This window comes from Sorex fumeus, unplaced genomic scaffold, assembly GCF_029834395.1.
Source record: "Sorex fumeus unplaced genomic scaffold, SorFum_2.1 ptg000265l, whole genome shotgun sequence".
NCBI classification, from domain to species: domain Eukaryota; kingdom Metazoa; phylum Chordata; class Mammalia; order Eulipotyphla; family Soricidae; genus Sorex; species Sorex fumeus.
In genome coordinates, this window is record NW_026606322.1 from 1,819,606 (window position 1) to 1,838,256 (window position 18,651).

The window sequence follows — 18,651 nt, forward strand, 5'->3', positions numbered from 1 at the left end:
GCAATTTAAGCCAAACTAAGCCTCTAAACTCATTAGCCCTACAGATCCTGGCTATGCAACACCTCCAAATTGCACAATAGTGACAGCCAAATTAGATGAGAAAGTAGCACCAAATTAAATGAGAAAGTAGTACGGAGGCCAACTAAGCTCAATAAACAAAGGCAATAACACAGAAGACTCAACTAGCAACAAGTAGCTTAATAAACCCTTAGACACGACTTTAATGACTCCATTGTGGGATATAACAACTTCACAAATTTTCTTTCACTGAAGTATTTTTCATTAATTCTACTAGCCATTTTATTGTAATAAGCACTGTATCACTATCCTCCTGTTGTTCATCAATTTGCTCGAGTGGGTCCAGTAACATCTCCATTGTGAGACTTGCTGTTACAGTGTTTGGCAATATTAAATAAATTATTTTGTGCCTTCTAACAAGGCAGGATTGTGGAGAGGTGAGAAACTGGGGACAATGGTGAAAGGAAGGTCACACTGGTGATGAGACTGATGTTGGAACATTAAATGTTGAAACAACTGTATTATGAACATTTTTTTCAAGCAACTGTGTTTAAATAAAGTTAAAAACATTTCTATTTGGTCATAACAATAAGCTGCACTTATTGTTTATACTTTAGGAATACACTGTTGCTACAACAAATCCATCACAAAATTCTCTTTATCCTTTTGTCTCATATTTCAATTTGGATATTTTCTTCTCACATAAATTCCTGACATTAATTTTCTCCTCACGTATTTATTTATTTTTACTTTTAACCATTTTTATTGAGGTATGCTCAGCGGTAGGGAGTTTGCCTTGCATGCAGTCGACCTGACAGTTCCGGGTTCAATTCCTCCGCCTCTCTTGGAGAGCCTGGCAAGCTACTGAGAGTATTGCGCCCGCATGGCAAAGCCTGGCAAACAAGCCATGACGTATTCGATATGCCAAACACAGTAACAACAAGACTCACGATGGAGATGTTACTGGGCCCACTCGAGCAAATCAATGAACAATGGGAGGACAGTGCAGACAGTGCTATAGTGATTTACAATATTGTTTTTTTAACATCATCATATGTTTTTAATTTTTCTTTGTTGATGCCATGTATTACATTAGTTGATTTTTTTATTTAATCACTGTGAGCTGCACTTACAAAACGTTCATGTTTGAGTTTCAGTCATATAATAATCAACCACCCATCTCTCCACCAGTGTACATTTTTCACCACCAATGTTCCTAGTATCCTTCCCTCACCCAACCCTCCCCCTGCCTCTGAGGCAGACAATTGCCCTCTTACTCTCTCTCTCTACTTATGGGCATTACGCTCATGGATCAGGAGGACTGACATTGTCAAAATGGCAATACTCCCCAAAGCATTATACAGATTCAATGCAGTCCCTATAAGGATAACCATGATGTTTTTCAAAGAAGTAGACAAAATATTCCTGAAATTCACATAGAGAGATAAACCCCAATGAATAGCTAAAGCAATCCTTGAAAAAAAAAGAATATGGGTGGCATCACCTTCCCCAACTTCAAACTGTATTACAAAGCAGTAGTAATTAAAACAGCATGGTATTGGACAAGAAACAGACCCAGAGACAGAATGTTAGAACAGCGTTGAATATTCTGACACAGCCTTTCAAGTACATGATCACTTAATCTTTGATAAAGAAGCAAGAAATGTGAAGTGGAGCAAAGAAAGCCTCTTCAACATGTGGTGCTGGGAAAACTGGATAACTACATCCAAAGAAATGAACTCAGACCTCTTTCTAAAGCCAGGCACAAAAATCAAATTCAAATGGATTAAAGACCTCGATATCAGACCTGAATCAATAAGGGAAATGTAGGAAGAAGCTTCCATGATATCGAAGCTAAAGGTATTCAAGTTCCACTGAACAAGCAAGTGGAAACAATTATTAACAAATGGGATTACATTAAACTAGAAGCTTCTGCACCTCAAAATAAACAGTGATCAAAATATAGAAAGAGCCTATCACTGCAATAATCACTGTCCTCCCATTGTTCATTGATTTTCTTGAGCGGGCCCAGTAACGTCTCCATCGGAGACTTTGTTGTTACTGTGTTTGGCATATCGAATACATCATGGGGAGCTTGCCAGGCTCTGCCGTGCGGGCGAGATACTTTTGGTAGCTTGCTGGGCTCTCCAAGAGAAGTGGAGGAATCGAACTCGGGTCAGCCATGTTGGCTGCGTGCAAGACAAACGCCCTACTGCTGTGCTATTGCTCCAGACCCAGAAAGAGTCTATAGAATAGGAAAAAATTATTTACCCAACATTCATCAGATAGGGGCTTAATATCCAGGATATATAAGACACTGGTAAAACTTTACAAGAAAAAAAAACTCCAACCCCATCAAAAAATGGGGAGAAGAAATGAACTAAAGCTTCCTCAGCAGAGAAATTCAAATGGCCAAAAATCACACGGGAAAATGCTCTATATCATTAATCATCAGGGAGAAGCAAATCAAAACAACAATGACATATCATCTTATACCACAGAGACTGGCACACATCAAAAAAACAAGAACAACCAGTGCTGGCGTGAATGTGGAGAGAAAGGGAATCTCATTTATTGTTGGTAGGAATGCCAACTGGTCCAGCCTTTTTGGAAAACAATATGGACATTCCTCCAAAATCTAGAAATTGAGTTCCCATATGACCCAGCAATACCACTTCTGGGAATATATCTTGGAGATTCAAACAAATACAGTAAAAATGACATTTGCACTTGTATGTTTATTGTAGCACTGTTCACAATAGCCAGAATCTAGAAACAACCCGAGTGCCCAAGAACAGATGACTGTTTAAAGAAACTTTGGTACATCTACACATTGGAATACTAAGCAACTGTTAGGAAACATGAAGTCATGAAACTTGCTTGTAAGTGGATGGTCATGGAGGGTATACCATGCTAAGTGAAATGAGTCAGAAAGAGAGGGACAGATGAGAATGACTGGACTCATTTGTGGAATATAAAGTAACATAATACGAGACTAACACATAAGGACATAGAGATAAGGGCCATGAGGATTGCACCACAGCTTAGAAACCGGCCTCCATGCTGGGGAAAAAGGCAGCTGGGATAGGGAAGGGACCATTAAGTCAATGATGGTTGGAAAGATCACTCAGGATGAGAGACATGTGCTGAAAGTAGACTATGAACCAAACATGATGGCCTTTTAGTATCTGTATTGCAAACATAACACCCAAAAGGAAAGAGAGTAAGAGGGAATATACTTGCCACAGAGACAGGGGGTGGGAAGGGAGTGGGTGGCAGGAAGGATATTGGGAACACTGGTGGTGGAGAATGGGCACTGGTGGAGGGATGAGTGCTTGATCATTATATGACTGAAATGTAATCATGAGTCTGTAAGTCTGTAACTGTACCTTACTGTGATTCAATAAAAAATAAAAAGAATTTAAAGAGGAAAAAGATAAAAAATAATTCATATTTAAGTGTAGACTGTTTCTGGATTTATAGTATGTTTATTTGATCTGTTTTTCTGTCTTGTATTCCTATAATTATCTAACTCAATAGAGCTTAAGATCTTAATGAGAACTTTGTAAAGGCAAATAGTTACACTTAAAAAATCAATAAATAAACGTTGTCTCCATTGGCATAAATATTTATAAATTTATTTCCCTAAGAAATTAACTATTATACTTGGAGATTTAACGACTTTGGCCTTTTAAAGCCAGGGATGGATAAAGCAATTTGATTTGAGTGTTTAAAATTATCCTTAGGTTTGGTGTTTACTCTCTGCTTTATGTATTATTTGTATAACATTACACTGTGCACTGTCCTCCCCTTGTTCATCAACTTGCTCGAGCGGGCCCAGTAATGTCTCCATCGTGAGACTTGTTACTGTGTTTGGCATATCAAATATGTCACGGGTAACTTGCCAGGCTTTGCCATGCGGGCGAGATTCTCTCAGTAGCTTCCTGGGCTCTCCAAGAGGGGCAAAAAAATCGAACCTGGCTCAGCCGGGTCGGCTGTGCACAAGGCAAGTGCCCTACCGCTTTCAAATAGGTTTAAAACCACGAAGACAAACAACAGTGTTGTAAATCAATGCTATCTCAGTGGGAAAAAAGGTTTAGATTAGTAATTCAAGGAAATTATACACTGTTATCCAAGTGGAAAAGAAGATCCATCAAGTGATATGACATTTTCTTAGTAAAAATTACAAAAGCATTTTACCTTGGAGGAGATACCCCTGTATGTCCCAAATATCAAACCTTCAAATAACCACAAACACAAGGTTCCTGGATATTTATGAAATTTTATTCTTAACCTCTGACACATAAATCTTATGAACTATATAGGTAATTACTACTTCAGCATATCAAAAAAGGTAATCAATATTATTTCTCAGTGATGTCATAATAATCAGGATTCTTGAGTCCGATTCTATGACACAGAAGGAAAACTAACAGACTCACTGGAAAAGACTCACCTTCCCTTCCTATAAAAACAAATTACTTTTGATTCTCTTCACTGATATTTAAAAATAATTCACTGAATAAATAATTATTATGTGACAAAGGTTGTGTTGATTAGCACCTATATCAACAGCAAGGCAGCTCTATGTTTAAGACCAGGACTTGATTCTTTTAATTTCCTTTGAGGTGCTATTTTTTTTAGTGAGGTAACATTTTTTTACAGAATTCTACTTTGAGCATATAATTTCATGCTGCCTCAATGTATATGATATCTTGCCACTACCACCACCAAAGTGCCAATATATCCCTACCAGAGTGCATTGAATGTCATAGCCCCTCTAGAATCATAGCTCTATGGCATTTAATTCATGAGCATTTCATTATTTTTGTCTGTTCCTCTACTTTTTTTATATCATAGATATATGACTGAGAGCATCTGGTATTTGTCTTTCTTATTTCACTTAGTGGAATGGAGCGATAGCACAGTGGGTAGGGTGTTTGCCTTGCATGTGACCGACTCCTCTGCCCCTTTTGGAGAGCCCGGCAAGCTACCGAGAGTATCCCGCCCACACAGCAAAGCCTGGCAAGCTACCTGTGACATATTTGATAAGCCAAAAACAGTAACAACAAGTCTCACAATGGAGACGTTACTGCTTGAGCAAATCGATGAACAATGGGAGGACAGTGCAGTGCTACAGTGCTGTTTCACTTAGTATAACACTTTCCAGTTCCATTGATACTGTCAACTAGGAATTTTCATTTCATTTCATTTCATCATCCTGTTATTCGTCGATTGCCTCGAGCAGGCCCCAGTAACGTCTCTTTCATCCTAGCCCTGAGATTATATTCAAGGCTCTTTAGGAGAATGAGACCCATCATTGTTACTGGTATTTGGCATATTTGGTATGCCACGGGGAGTTTGCCAGACTCTGCTCTGTGGGCAGGCAACATTTCGATAGCCTGCAAGTTTGTCCAAAGTAGGAATGAGATAATAAGATGTCATAAAAAGATGTCCTGATAAGATGTTCTGGGAGTTGGATTTTATAGTCTCTGAGTCTTTGCTGTTGATGGGATTACACGGCGCCAGGGGGCCAGGTGGTGGGCATGACCCCCGCCTACTGGAATTTGGAGGATCTGGGTGGAGGATGCTCGACTCCAATCCTAGTAGACTTGGAGATCTCGGCCCCAGAACCCACGTGGATTTGTCCCTCTGCCAGTACCTTCACGTGTGCGGAGAGTGGTCTCAGCATGGTGGTGTTTGGTCCTGGAGGTCTTTGGCTGCCAGAGCCCTGGTCGGGGTGGGGAGGAAAGCTCAACCCGCTCCCCTCCAAGGGGCCCCGGCGAGGAACAGCCAGGCACAGGGGCAGAAGACTGCACTATTCTCGTCCGGGAGCTGGATTTTATAGTCTCTGAACTAGGAAATATTTCCATTTTTATTAAAGCTAAAAAATATTTTTATATCCATTCAACTGCCATTAGGAAATTGGGTAATTTCTATATTTTGGTTATCATAAAAGGCACTGCAATGAATATGTATTCATACATTTTTTACATTTCATATTATATTTTTTGTACTCTTTGGATAGCACTGTAGCACTGTCCTCCCAATATTCATCAATTTGCTCAAGTGGGCTCCAGTAATGTCTCCATTGTGAGACTTGTTACTGTTTTTGGCATATCGAATATGCCCAGGGAAGCTTGCCAGGCTCTGCCAAGCTACTCTCGGCAGCTTGCAGGACTTTCTGAGAGGGAAGGAGGAATCAAATCTAGGTCGGCCACATGCAAGGCAAACGCCCTGCCTGCTGTGCTATGGCTCCAGCCCACTCTTTGGATAGACACCCCAAACATAAGATTTATTGATTATCATTTTTCTGGTCTATGTTGAAAGATATTTCACAAGAGAGTCTACTTTTCTTTCTGATTATAGAAATAAAACAGTATTCCATTCATCAGTTCCTATAATTTTGCTCCTGGAAACATGTTATATTAGCTACTACCAGTTCATTCCTGCTGTTTATTATAGTAATTATGTTCATATTGCCAGATGGTTAAATATTGCCACCTGGCTTATACTGATCCATAATGCTTAATACCCAAGATATTATGAAGTCTTTTTATCTTCTATCACTCCTCTGTCAACAAAAGCTCAAAAAAGATAACCATTACCAAACATCCTCAAAATTTGCCAATACTTGTCTTTTCAGGTATCACGGTATCACGTTCCTCCCGTTGTTCATCGATTTGCTCAAGCGGGCCCAAGTAACGTCTCATCATGATACTTGTTGTTACTGTGTTTGGCATATTGAATACATCATGAGTAGCTTGCCAGGCTCTGCTGTGCGGGCGAGATACTCTCGGTAGCTTGTCAGGCTCTCCGAGAGGGACAGAGGAATTGAACTCGGGTCAGCCATGTTGGCCGCTTGTAGGGCAAACGCCCTACCACTGTGCTATTGCTCCAGCCATAGCTTTTCAGACTACTTTTCAGACTACTTTCAGTAGTCTTTTCAGACTACTCCTATTTAGTCCGAGTGAAGGAAAGTCTCTAAGAGCCATCTAGGAAATACAGTAAAAGATCTGTTGCCAGCACATAATATATCCATCTTAACAATGTCATCTCCCTGTGCCTTATACCTTCTCTAGTACATACTAAAAGACTCTGTTATTTTGACTTTATTTATTAAATTCTTTAATTGAGTATAGGCTTCTAGAAGCCAGATCTTGAAACTGAAAATGATTGTGACAGGATTTTAAATATATTTTTCAAAAGATTAAATCTCACATTAGGGTTGTTGCCCCTAAGGAAATTAACTCTCATCTATGTAGCTTCCCACCAATTTCAAACCCTCAAAAGCATTCCTATATATCTGGTGACAGTATTGTACAGATACTAAATTTCTTTGGAAGGTACATTATTTCTTTCACATGTAATCTTTTTTTCTTCTTCAAAGAATAGTTATGCTTCTGTTAGACCGTGATATGACCTGAGATCTTATATTGGTTACTAGCCTGAATGTAATAAAATTTAAGCTGTTCTTGTGAGGCTACACTATGTTTTGTTTATTAGACCTTAAGCAAGTGTATAATTATATATAATGCTTCTCTTATTTCCATTATAATAGCTTTTAACTTAAGAGTGACAAAATATGTGCAGCTTGATATTCCTCTGAATAAAACTTTTTAAAATACTGTAAATTTATGACTCATTGTTTACCTATTTCTTCAGTCTTTATTGCTTTTTATTCAATCATTGTGAGATAAAGTTACAAAGTTGTTCATGATCAAGTCTCATACAGTTTCAACACCCATCCCATCACCAGTGTACATTTCCCGTCACCAATGTCCTCAGTTTCCCTCCTGCCCATCTCCCCCTGCCTCACACCCACAGTCTGCCTCTATGGAACTTCTATCTCTCATCAGTATTTATTCTCAAAATACATATTTCTACATATTTTGTTGCTAGCACAGCGGGTAGGGCATTTCCCTTGCATGCTGCCCGACCTGGGTTTGATTCCTCCACCCTTCTCAGAGATCCTGGAAAGCTACTGAGAGTATCTCGCCTGCATGGCAAGCCTGGCAAACTACCCGTGAGGTATTCGATATGCCAAAAACAGTAACAAGTCTCACAATTTGTTGTGAGACGTTACTGATGCCTGCTCAAGCAAATCAATGAACAATGGGAGGACATTGCTACAGTGCTACAGTGAATAACAATCTGTGTTCCACTCTGAGGTTGATCATTATAGATACACATGGAAATAGTATAGTCTCACTAATTTTAGTCATAATTTGACCACACTTTTAGTTACCCTAGATCTTTATTGTTAATTGACTCAATTCATTGAGTAAAGAATGGCTCTGTGGAATAAAGCTAAAAGCTACTGAACATAAGATTCTACTGAATTTTTTTGTCAGTTGGAAAATTATGGGAACTTACATATCCCAGGGTCCATTTTTTATGTTCAGAGTTAAAGTTTATGAGAAGAGAAAGATGTATGAGATTAAGAGACTAGAATTTATGTCACAATTCTGAGTTCTTCTGTTTTACCAAGATAGCAGATATACATTTTTGAAATTAGCGGATCTGAGTAATAGCATCTTTCTGACAGATGGGCTCTGTCCATCTGCAAAAGCATCCAACCAACCACCTCATGTTTGTGGTTACTTTCCAACTTGAGACCATATATTTTTCTACAAGTTCTTCCATTTTGGAGTATTTTGGTTTTCACCATCTCTATAATCATCATTGCTCTTTATCAATGAAACGCCAACAATATCTGCTCTCCAAATGTCTTCCCTCTGACAGTTTCTCATACAAATTAATCATAGAATGATGTTCAAGTAATTGTGAGGGAAATATATATATATAATTTAATACTACTTCACTTAACACCTTAAATGGATTCTCTGGTTTTAGCAAGATGACAATCCAATTCTAAAATCATGACTGTCTATAATCTACAACAGGGACCAGCAAACATTTTCGGTAAAGGACTAGATAGTAAATATTTAGGATCTGAATTCTATATAGCTGTGTCAAAATTTCTTTAACTTTACTCTTAGAGTAATAAAGTAGTAAGAGATAATATGTTAATGGATAGATATGGCTGAGTTCCAATAAACCACTTTACAAAAGCCAGGAATCAGGCCATTTTAGTCCCATAGGTTATAGTTTTCAATCCCTGATGAAGAACAATTTGGTAACTATGTTTTAACCAATGGTATAAATAAAATAGCCTGAGACATGGTTGAAATGCTGTTTCACTGAGATATCCAATATCAGGGTTACAGTAACAAACAAAAGAAAAATAAAGCAAAGAAATAAACATATGATTCATTATCACACATGAGGAGATGCAGAAGAGACAGTCAATCATTTACTAGATATATCTTCTTGGAATTGTAGAATGTCTCTAATTGTTTATAACGAAAAACTATGATTTAATAGTTCAACCATAAGGAAAAAATAAATATATTTTGTATCTTGTCTAATTACGACCAAAGCTTCCTCCATGAGACACTAACACCCTTTATCTTCAGAGTTGTGTCTTTCCCCTTGGTAGCTATTAGGAAAGTCAAATCATATGCCTTAAGAGGATATTTTAACTGAATCTAGAATCAAAGAGAAGAGTAGAAGTATAATTAGTATAACTTCAAGATGTATAGCATGAAGTTGATGCTTCCAAATCTAAGGTGCAGAAAGCAGTCAAGGGTTAGGAGATCAATTTCTTAAAAAAGTGCATCTGATGATGTACACAGTATTTTGTCCAATATTTATCTATTAGCTTAATTCAGTTTATATACTGTAACAATAACCAAACCTACACTAAATAATTAATTTAAGTATTTATATACTGTGTTCAAGGATTACTGCTACTGATGCTTGAGGGACCAATGTGGTACTGGGTATTGAATGTGGGCTGGCTGCATGCAATGCAAGTACCCTAATCCCTGTACTATCTTTTCAGTGCAGAGGCACAATATTTCTAATGAAAAATACTTTCTTCTCAAGTTATCAACATTTTTACTCATAAAAGAAAAATTATAAACTGGTCAAGATAAATAAGAAGTATGAGATTGATGCGCTACCTACTGCGCTAACAAGGCACCTGCAATAGCACAGTGGTAGGGCGTTTGCCTTGCACACGGCCAACCCGACTGACCCGGGTTCAATTCCTCTGCCCCTCTCAGAGAGTCAGAGATCCTGACAAGCTACCGAGAGTATCTCACCCGCACGGCAAAGCCTGGCTAACTACCCGTGATGTATTCAATATGCCAAATACAGTAACAAGTCTCACAATGGAGACCTTACTGGGCCCACTCAAGCAAATTGATGAGCAACGGGAGGGCAGTGACAGTGACAGTAAATAAGAATTACTTATGTGATTGATAATGTTTTATATTTTACTGCCTATTTAAAAATGAGATTGACTAATTTATGATTATTTAATTTATTATAATTAGCATTGAATACAGAGATCAATGGTTAATGATATCTATCATAATAATAAGCTCAAACATATAATATATGAAAAATAGAGTTTTCCTTGTGTTAATAATTTCCTCAAAAATAAAGCATCAAGTATCAATGTTAGCACTAGGGAAAGCTAAATAATTTGGTACCATGACTAATGTGAAAAGTTTATGTGCTCATTCATTTACTAAATATTTAAACTTTCGATTACACTGAACTAAACTAGAATTTTGACATAAAATAGATTTTAAAACATCCATTTTTATAAAATAGGAAAATAGAGCAAGAACCATGGTATTTTAATACTCACTTTTCCTTCATCTCTTGGGCTATCACTTAAATGTACAACTGGACCTGGATGAGTCTTTGTGGATCTGTTAAATTAATCCAAAACAGTAATTAGTGTAAATATTAAAATACCTAACCATTAGAAACAGGAACAGAGTAAACAACATTATGCTAGAGTATATGCATAATATATTGCTGTTTAGCTTAGATTCAGTTGAGGTTTTAATTGTTTTTCTTTAAGACTATTTTCTTCCTCTAATTCTAATAAAGTGGTTACTTATATTTTTCAAATAATGTTTATAAATATAAATCTATATAACAATAGATTCTTCCTTGTTTTATATGTGTTGTTATATTTTGAATCCAAAAAAATATAAAACTTACACTTATGCAACCAAAAGAAAATTTATAGTCACAAGACTAACGCTATACTCCTTTTCAACCAACTGCCAAGGACATACCAGATTTAAAATTTCTGTTCACATAAAATTCCCATTTTTCTCCAAAAGAAAGTATTGTAACTCCTAGATTTACAACAAAACTCTTGTTTACTGATAAATAAATCCCACTATGGTTATATTGATGTCATTATAATTATAAATTCCAAAACACACACAAAAATCAGATGTCACGCCACTGGCCAAGCAAGTGAAAACAGAGATAGACAAATGGGACTATCTTAAACTAAGAAGCTTCTGTACCTCAAAAGAAACAGTGACCAAAATACAGAGACAATCTACAGAATGGGAAATGATATTCTCCAAATACATATCCGACAAGGGGTTGATATCAAGGATATACAAAGTACTGGTTGAACTCCACAAGAAGAAATCATCCAACCCCATCAAAAAGTGGGGCAACGAAATGAACAGAGTTTTTCTCAAAGAAGAAATCCGAATGGCTGAAAGGCACATGAGAAAATGCTCTACATCATTAATCATCAGGGAGATGCAGATCAAAACAACAATGAGACATCACTTCACACCACAGAGACTGGCCCACATTCAAAAGAACAAAAGCAACCTTTGTTGGTGCGGATGTGGTGAGAAAGGGACCCTCCTTCACTGCTGGTGGGAATGCCGACTGGTTCAACCCTTTTGGAAAACAGTATGGACGATTCTCAAAAAATTAGAAATTGAACTCCCATTTGACCCAGCAATACCACTCCTGGGAATATACCCCAGAGAGCCTAAAAAGTATAGTCGAAGGGACATCTGCACCTGTTTGTTCATTGCAGCACTGTTTATAATAACTAGAATATGGAAAATAACCTTAGTGCCCGAGAACAGATGACTGGTTAAAGAAACTTTGGTATATCTACACAATGGAGTACTATGTAGCAGTTAGAAAAAATGAAGTCATGAAATTTACATACAAGTGGCACTACATGGAAAATATTATGCTAAGCGAAATGAGTCAGAAAGAGAGGGACAGACATAGAAAGATTGCATTCATCTGGGTAACATAAAGTAACAAAATAAGAGACTAACACCCAAGAACAGCTGTGATAAATACCAGGTTGTTCACTCCATGGCTTAGAGGCCAGCTGCACACTCTAGGGGTAAAGGCAGCTCAGATAGAGAAGGGAGCACCAAATAAAGGGTGCTGGGAAGATCTGCCCGGGATGGGAGATGCCTGCTGAAAGTAGTCCATGGACCGAACATAATTGCCACCCAATGTCTCTTCTGCAGACCACAGCACCCAAAAGGAGAGATAGAACAAAAGGGAGTGCCCTGCCATAGAGGCATGGTGGGATGGGGGGTGGGGGGTGGGAGGGATACTGGGATTGGTGGGGGTGGAGAATGGGCACTGGTAGAGGGATGGGTACTTGATCATTGTATAACTGAAACCCAAGCACAACAACTTGTAAGCCTACAACTGTACCTCATGGTGTTTCACTAATAAATAAATAAATAAACACATGCAAAAATCAAAGACTGTTCAAAATAATAAAGAGGATTATATTTTGGAATGCTTTTGGAATAAAGTAATTATAATTCCCCAGATACTAATTCTCCACAGTGACCCAGAAAACTAGATATAATTTAGAAATAATGTTAAAAGGCTCGAGCGGGCCCAGTAACGTCTCCATTGGAGACTTTGTTGTTACTGTGTTTGGCATATCGAATACTCTCGGTAGTTTGCCGGGCTCTCCGAGAGGGGCGGAGGAATCCAGGGCTGGAGCGATAGCACAGCGGGTAGGGCATTCGCCTTACAAGCGGCCAACATGGCCGACCCGAGTTTGATTCCTCCACCCCTCTCAGAGAGCCCGGCAAGCTACCGAGAGTATTCGATATGCCAGACACAGTAACAACAAAGTCTCCAATGGAGACGTTACTGGGCCCGCTCGAGCAAATCGACGATCAACGGGAGGGACTTTACCTTTTACCTTTTAATGTTAAAAGAGCAGTACTTCATTTTCTAGTCAGTAATTATAAATTTAAGAAATAACATAGGTATATCATATAATGGCACTGTAGCACTGTTCTCCCGTTGTTCATCAATTTGCTTGAGTGGGTACCAGTAATGTCTCCATTGTTAGACTTGTTATTACTGTTTTTCACAAATCAAATACATCATGGGTATCTTGCCAGACTTTGCCATGCGGGCAAGATACTCTCGGTAGCTTTCCAGGCTCTCCGAGAGGGGCGGAAAAATTGAACCTGGTTCATCTGTATGCAATGAAGATGCCCTACCCACTGTGCTATGGCTCCGGCCCGTTGCATGTAATATTAATGCCCAAACATAGTAAAAATGCAGTATGTTGTAAGTATTGTGGTTGCTGTAGATCACTGAAAACAGAGGGACTACTTTCATTCTAGAATATATACAAGAAGAGAATATAAAGCCTAATTAAAAACTAACAACATTTTTCAGTTCTTCCCTGTTTAGATACAATGTAACCTTTCTACATAAACATAGTATGCATGTCTCTGATAAGGATGTTTTTCAAATATCCTTTGTGAGCTTATATTATTTAATAAATCACAACCCCCAATGTTATCTTGGGTTTGATTGGAACAGCAAATACAAAAATATGCTCTATGATAAACTAACAAACATGTTAAATGCTTTTCAAAAGTATGTTCCATGTTAAAAATGTTTGTAAAATCCTATCAATTATTTTCTTCTATAGTATTTTCAAGAACTACAGTATACAAGGAAGCACTGCAAATATTCAACACTGTTTGCTGAATTTTTATATTGATTATATTAAGAAAAAGAACACTGAAATATACCTGAGAAACACTAGATTATAAGAAAGATTTTATATTTAAACTCTAAAGTTTAGAAAATAATCTTACATTAAATTTTAGGTATTCAAAATTACTTTTTCAGTCTTTAAGATACCTATGTATTGTAAAAAAATTGGAAGATACTAAAAATTAAGAGGAAAGTCCTTCCACATAATTTCATTGACTAGATCAATTATTAACATGTTGTATTTTTCTAATTTTCTCCTAAAACTAAGATTCCAATAACCACCAAGTGTCCCTTATATAATTTTTGGTCATAAAAAAAGAAATTTTAAATAACATATGTATACTCTAGATTCTGTAAATCCCAAAAATTATTTTATTTTTTGTTTTGGGGTAGTATCTGGTAATGCCTAGGAACTACTCCCATCTCAGTAATTGGGGACCAAGCACTGAGAACGTGCTGTGAATTGAACCTAGGTTTCCAACATGCAATACTCCTTGAGCTATCCCCTCCCCTCCCTCCTTCCCTCCCTTCCTTCCATCCTTCCGTCCTATTTAGAGAAGTATGAGGAGGGAAAAAGGGAGCAAATTGGCATTCATTTTCTAATGATTCTCAAGAATTAGAGGGCAAATAAAAAGCTTGGGAAATTGAAATTTGGTATTTAAAATTTTATCACAAGACAGCTATTATTTCATAGAATACATTTTTGGAAATCTGATCAAAGTACACTAGGAAAGAGTTAGGAGGTGTTGCTGTTTACCAATAATATCTTGGGAATATTTTAAGGTGCATAAATAAATCTATAAAATTAACAGTTTCATATAAAAATCATAGACTTTATTCCAATGCTGTCACAGATATAAGATTAGCATGGTAGCACTGTCCTCCCGTTGTTCATCAATTTGCTCAAGCAGGCCCAGTAACGTCTCCATTTTGAGACTTGCTGTTACTGTGTTTGACATATCGAATACATCACGGGTAGCTTGCCAGGCTTTGACGTGCAGGCGAGATACTCTCGGTAGCTTGCCGGGCTCTCCGAGAGGGGTGGAGGAATCGAACCCAGCTCGGCCGGGCTGGCTGCGCGCAAAGCAAATGCCCTACCACTGTTTAATAGCTCCAGCCCCAGATATAAGATTGACTGTGAAAAATGAAAAGTACCTTTTTCATATTAAATTTTCTAATTTTACTCTATTGTATTTGCAAATTTATTTAGCCTGGAAATCATAATATAGTATACATGACCAAAGTACTCATAGTAAAATATGTATTTAGTTCAGGTAGTAGAATTTTAACCATAAAAAGAATTTGTTAAATATATAAACATGGAAAATATTGTTAATGATTAAATATTTCATGCTTCTATAATAGTCTTAATTACTTTAATAGCATTCTACTGAACATAAATAACATACCTATACCTATTTCTATGAATATCAAATAATCATAAAAATTCCATAAGTTAATTTTCACTAATCTATACCTACGTTTTTCATTAATGTCATAAGAATATTATAAAAAAAGCATTAAGTTTAGTTCAAATTATTACTTTTATAGGATTAATATTTCAGGAATGAAAGGTTTTCTTAAATAGATAAAAAAGAAGAGCAAAATTTTAAGACTTTATTATCTATTGCAGTTTGAAAAACACACAGAGAAAAAAAGAATATAAGGAGCAAATAAGTTTATACCAATTATTATAAAGTGAAGCTATAAGTCAACAGTGGTTTGTATCCATTTATATATTATTTTTTCAATAATGACATTCATTCAGTAGCCACTCTGTGAAAAGCATGAAAATATGCTAAGCATGAGAGAGAAAAAAATAAGAATAAAGACTGCTCTGGAGCAATTCTTAATCTAGAGAAAGAGGGGGCTGGAGCGATAGCACAGCAGGTAGGGCGTCTGCCTTGCATGCGGCCAACCTGGGTTCGATCCCTGGCATCCCATATGGTCCCCCAAGCACCGCCAGGAGTAATTCCTGAGTGCAAAGCCAGGAGTAACCCCTGAGTATTGCTGGGTGTGACCCCAAAAGCAAAAAAAAAAATCTAGGGAAATAATGGAAGACTCATTCCTTCAGACAAAATATAAAAGAATCTTTGTAGCCAAATATATATAAGAACATATACATTGTACCAAAACTAGTAACAACCTTTCCTATTAATTAACATAATGCATATTGAAACAGTAGATATATAAAAGAATCATTTAAATAGATGAGCAGAGTTTCACCAAAATAGGATGCTTTAATAAAATTTTAAAGGAATAATTATATGATATACCATAATTGAGAAAAAAATGAGTCAACTTTAAATCAAATACCTTATATTTAAGTATCTAATGTATACATACCATAAAAATTTGTTAAAGAATTGTTTTTTAGTTTGACCTATTACACAGTACTATTTGTATATGTAGTGCAGAATACAATTTTCATATTGGGGACATCATTTCCCATTTTGTATGTGAAGAAAACAAATTACTGGTGCTAAAGTGAAAATTAAAATTTCCATCAAAGATGTACCCAAATTGTTTGCTCATAATAGGGAAAGATATTAATAAGTGATTCTCCTCAACATTTTTTTCATCATCCTGTTATTTGTCGATTGCCTCGAGCAGGCCCCAGTAACGTCTCCTTCATCCTAGCCCTGAGATTATATTCAAGGCTCTTTAGGAGAATGAGACCCATCATTGTTACTGGTATTTGGCATATTTGGTACGCCACGGGGAGTTTGCCAGACTCTGCCCTGTGGGCAGGCTACATTCGATAGCCTGTAAGTTTGTCCTCAACAATGATTATTATTATATTATTTATGTGATCATGATCTACTATAATTCCCAATAGAAATTACTATGTTATGGTTTATTATGAAGAAATGAGATAACTTCCAATTATAACTTTTCTAAGTCATAGTATTATGAAATTTTACAAATATAATTCATAATTTCTTGTGGTACTTCAAAAGTTTAACTTTGGCACATGCAATATTATAATAGATTTTTAAAAGTCTCTAAGAATACACAAATTCAAACTTACAGTTCAATTGCCTTGTTCCACATGATAACATATCCAGAAAGAATGAAAGATTCAATATTTACAATATGTGTATTTCCTCTTTCTGTTCCAACATAGAGCCATTTACTCTGGAAAGGTAGATGACAGTAAGTAATTCTGAAAGAAAGAAAATTATAATTAAAGTATCTGTTTTACGTATAGTTATTATTAATATTTCTTTATACTTATTAAGTGGTGACAGTTATATAATGATGAATGTATTATTCCCTCTAGTAATATTGAATTGTTAAAGAATAGAAAGGCTATATGCTGATAATTAAAATAAAAAACAATGATGTTAACTCCCTATTAAACATCTAACATACGCTTTAATACACATTATTGCTAGTTCTAAAAACAGTATAAGACATTCGTGTGTGCATATTTTCATATATATAATTTATGCTTTATACAGGAGCGATAGCACAGCGGTAGGGCGTTTGCCTTGCACGCAGCCAGCATGGCCGATTCAAGTTCGATTCCTCCACTCCTCTCGGAGAGCCCGGCAAGCTACCGAGAGTATCTCGCCCTCACGGCAGAGCCTGGCAAGCTCCCCGTGATGTATTCGATATGCCAGACACAGTAACAACAAAGTCTCCAATGGAGACGTTACTGGGCCCGCTCGAGCAAATCAATGATCAACGGGAGGGCCTTTACTTTACTTTACTTCTTACAGAAAACTGAGGTTGAGAAATTTTACTTGTACTTTCTGAGGACTTATAGCTAAGTGACAAAATTAAAATTTATTCCTACTTGGCTGGAAAATGCCACCTTTCTACAAAATGATGTTGCATGCTTGTATATTTTTGGTTACATTCAAATAGAAATAAGACCAAAACAATTTACAGATTCAATAAATCTATTAAGAATTTAATTAAATTTTTTGCATAAATAAAATCAGTATTCCTAAAGTTTCTGTGGAGCCACAAAAGACCCTGAACAGTAAAAGCAATTATGGAAAACAAGAAGAAAGCTTGAAGGTCTTAGCATTAAAGTAAAAGTTGCTGAGGGCAAAATTAGTGAACTTCTTGATGAGATGCATAAATCCTCCAGACAACAGTAGAAGACTGAAAAAAGCCTCAAAATAAACAAACAATAGATGAAAGAACTCAAGGATAAATTCAAGAGGAACAACATAAGAATGATCTGGGTCCTGGAGGGTCAGGAAGTCAACTCCCTGACTTCAATTATATACTTCAATTATATCACAAACAAAACGAAACAATGTAGTGCTAGTATAAAAATGGTCAGAGATCAATGGGTCAGATAGAGACTCCATATATATACCTACTCATATCTGACCAACTAATTTGTGACTAAAGAGCAATGGAGAAAGGATATTCTTCCATAAATGGTGTTATAAAAACAGACATTTTCATGCAAAAAGAAAAAGAAACTGGACTCCAATCTTACATGACACAAAACTAATCCCTAAAATATTAAAGGAATGACTATATGCCTAAAACAATAAAACTCAAGAGAACAGATAGGAAGCTCCTTGACATCTGTATTGGTGAAAATACTTTTGACACTAAAAACAAAAAATAATGGTCAGTGGAGGATAACTAAGTAATGCACTTGAATCTGTTACAATTTTATGCTGATGACTTGAAAGAAAAGGAAGTTAAGAAAATAATATCACTTATAATATCTTTAAAAAAAACTTCCTGAGAAAAAGT

General features: G+C 36.6%; 1 protein-coding gene across 7 annotated transcripts in view; it reads right to left on the reverse strand.

Moving 5' to 3' along the window:
• Window positions 1–18,651, reverse strand: part of STXBP5L (syntaxin binding protein 5L) — a 348,858-nt gene that overhangs the window by 197,795 nt on the left and 132,412 nt on the right. For 4 of the 7 annotated variants that reach the window (XM_056109191.1, XM_056109190.1, XM_056109192.1 and 1 more), the window contains exons 7-8: window positions 16,955–17,061; window positions 10,742–10,805 (exon numbers count right to left, since the gene is read on the reverse strand). In XM_056109191.1, coding sequence (XP_055965166.1) covers window positions 10,742–10,805; window positions 16,955–17,061 — 171 coding nt within the window. Of the gene's footprint in view, window positions 1–10,741; window positions 10,806–16,954; window positions 17,090–18,651 lie in introns of all 7 variants that reach the window. The other 3 variants (XM_056109196.1, XM_056109195.1, XM_056109197.1) reach the window with 1 other exon arrangement.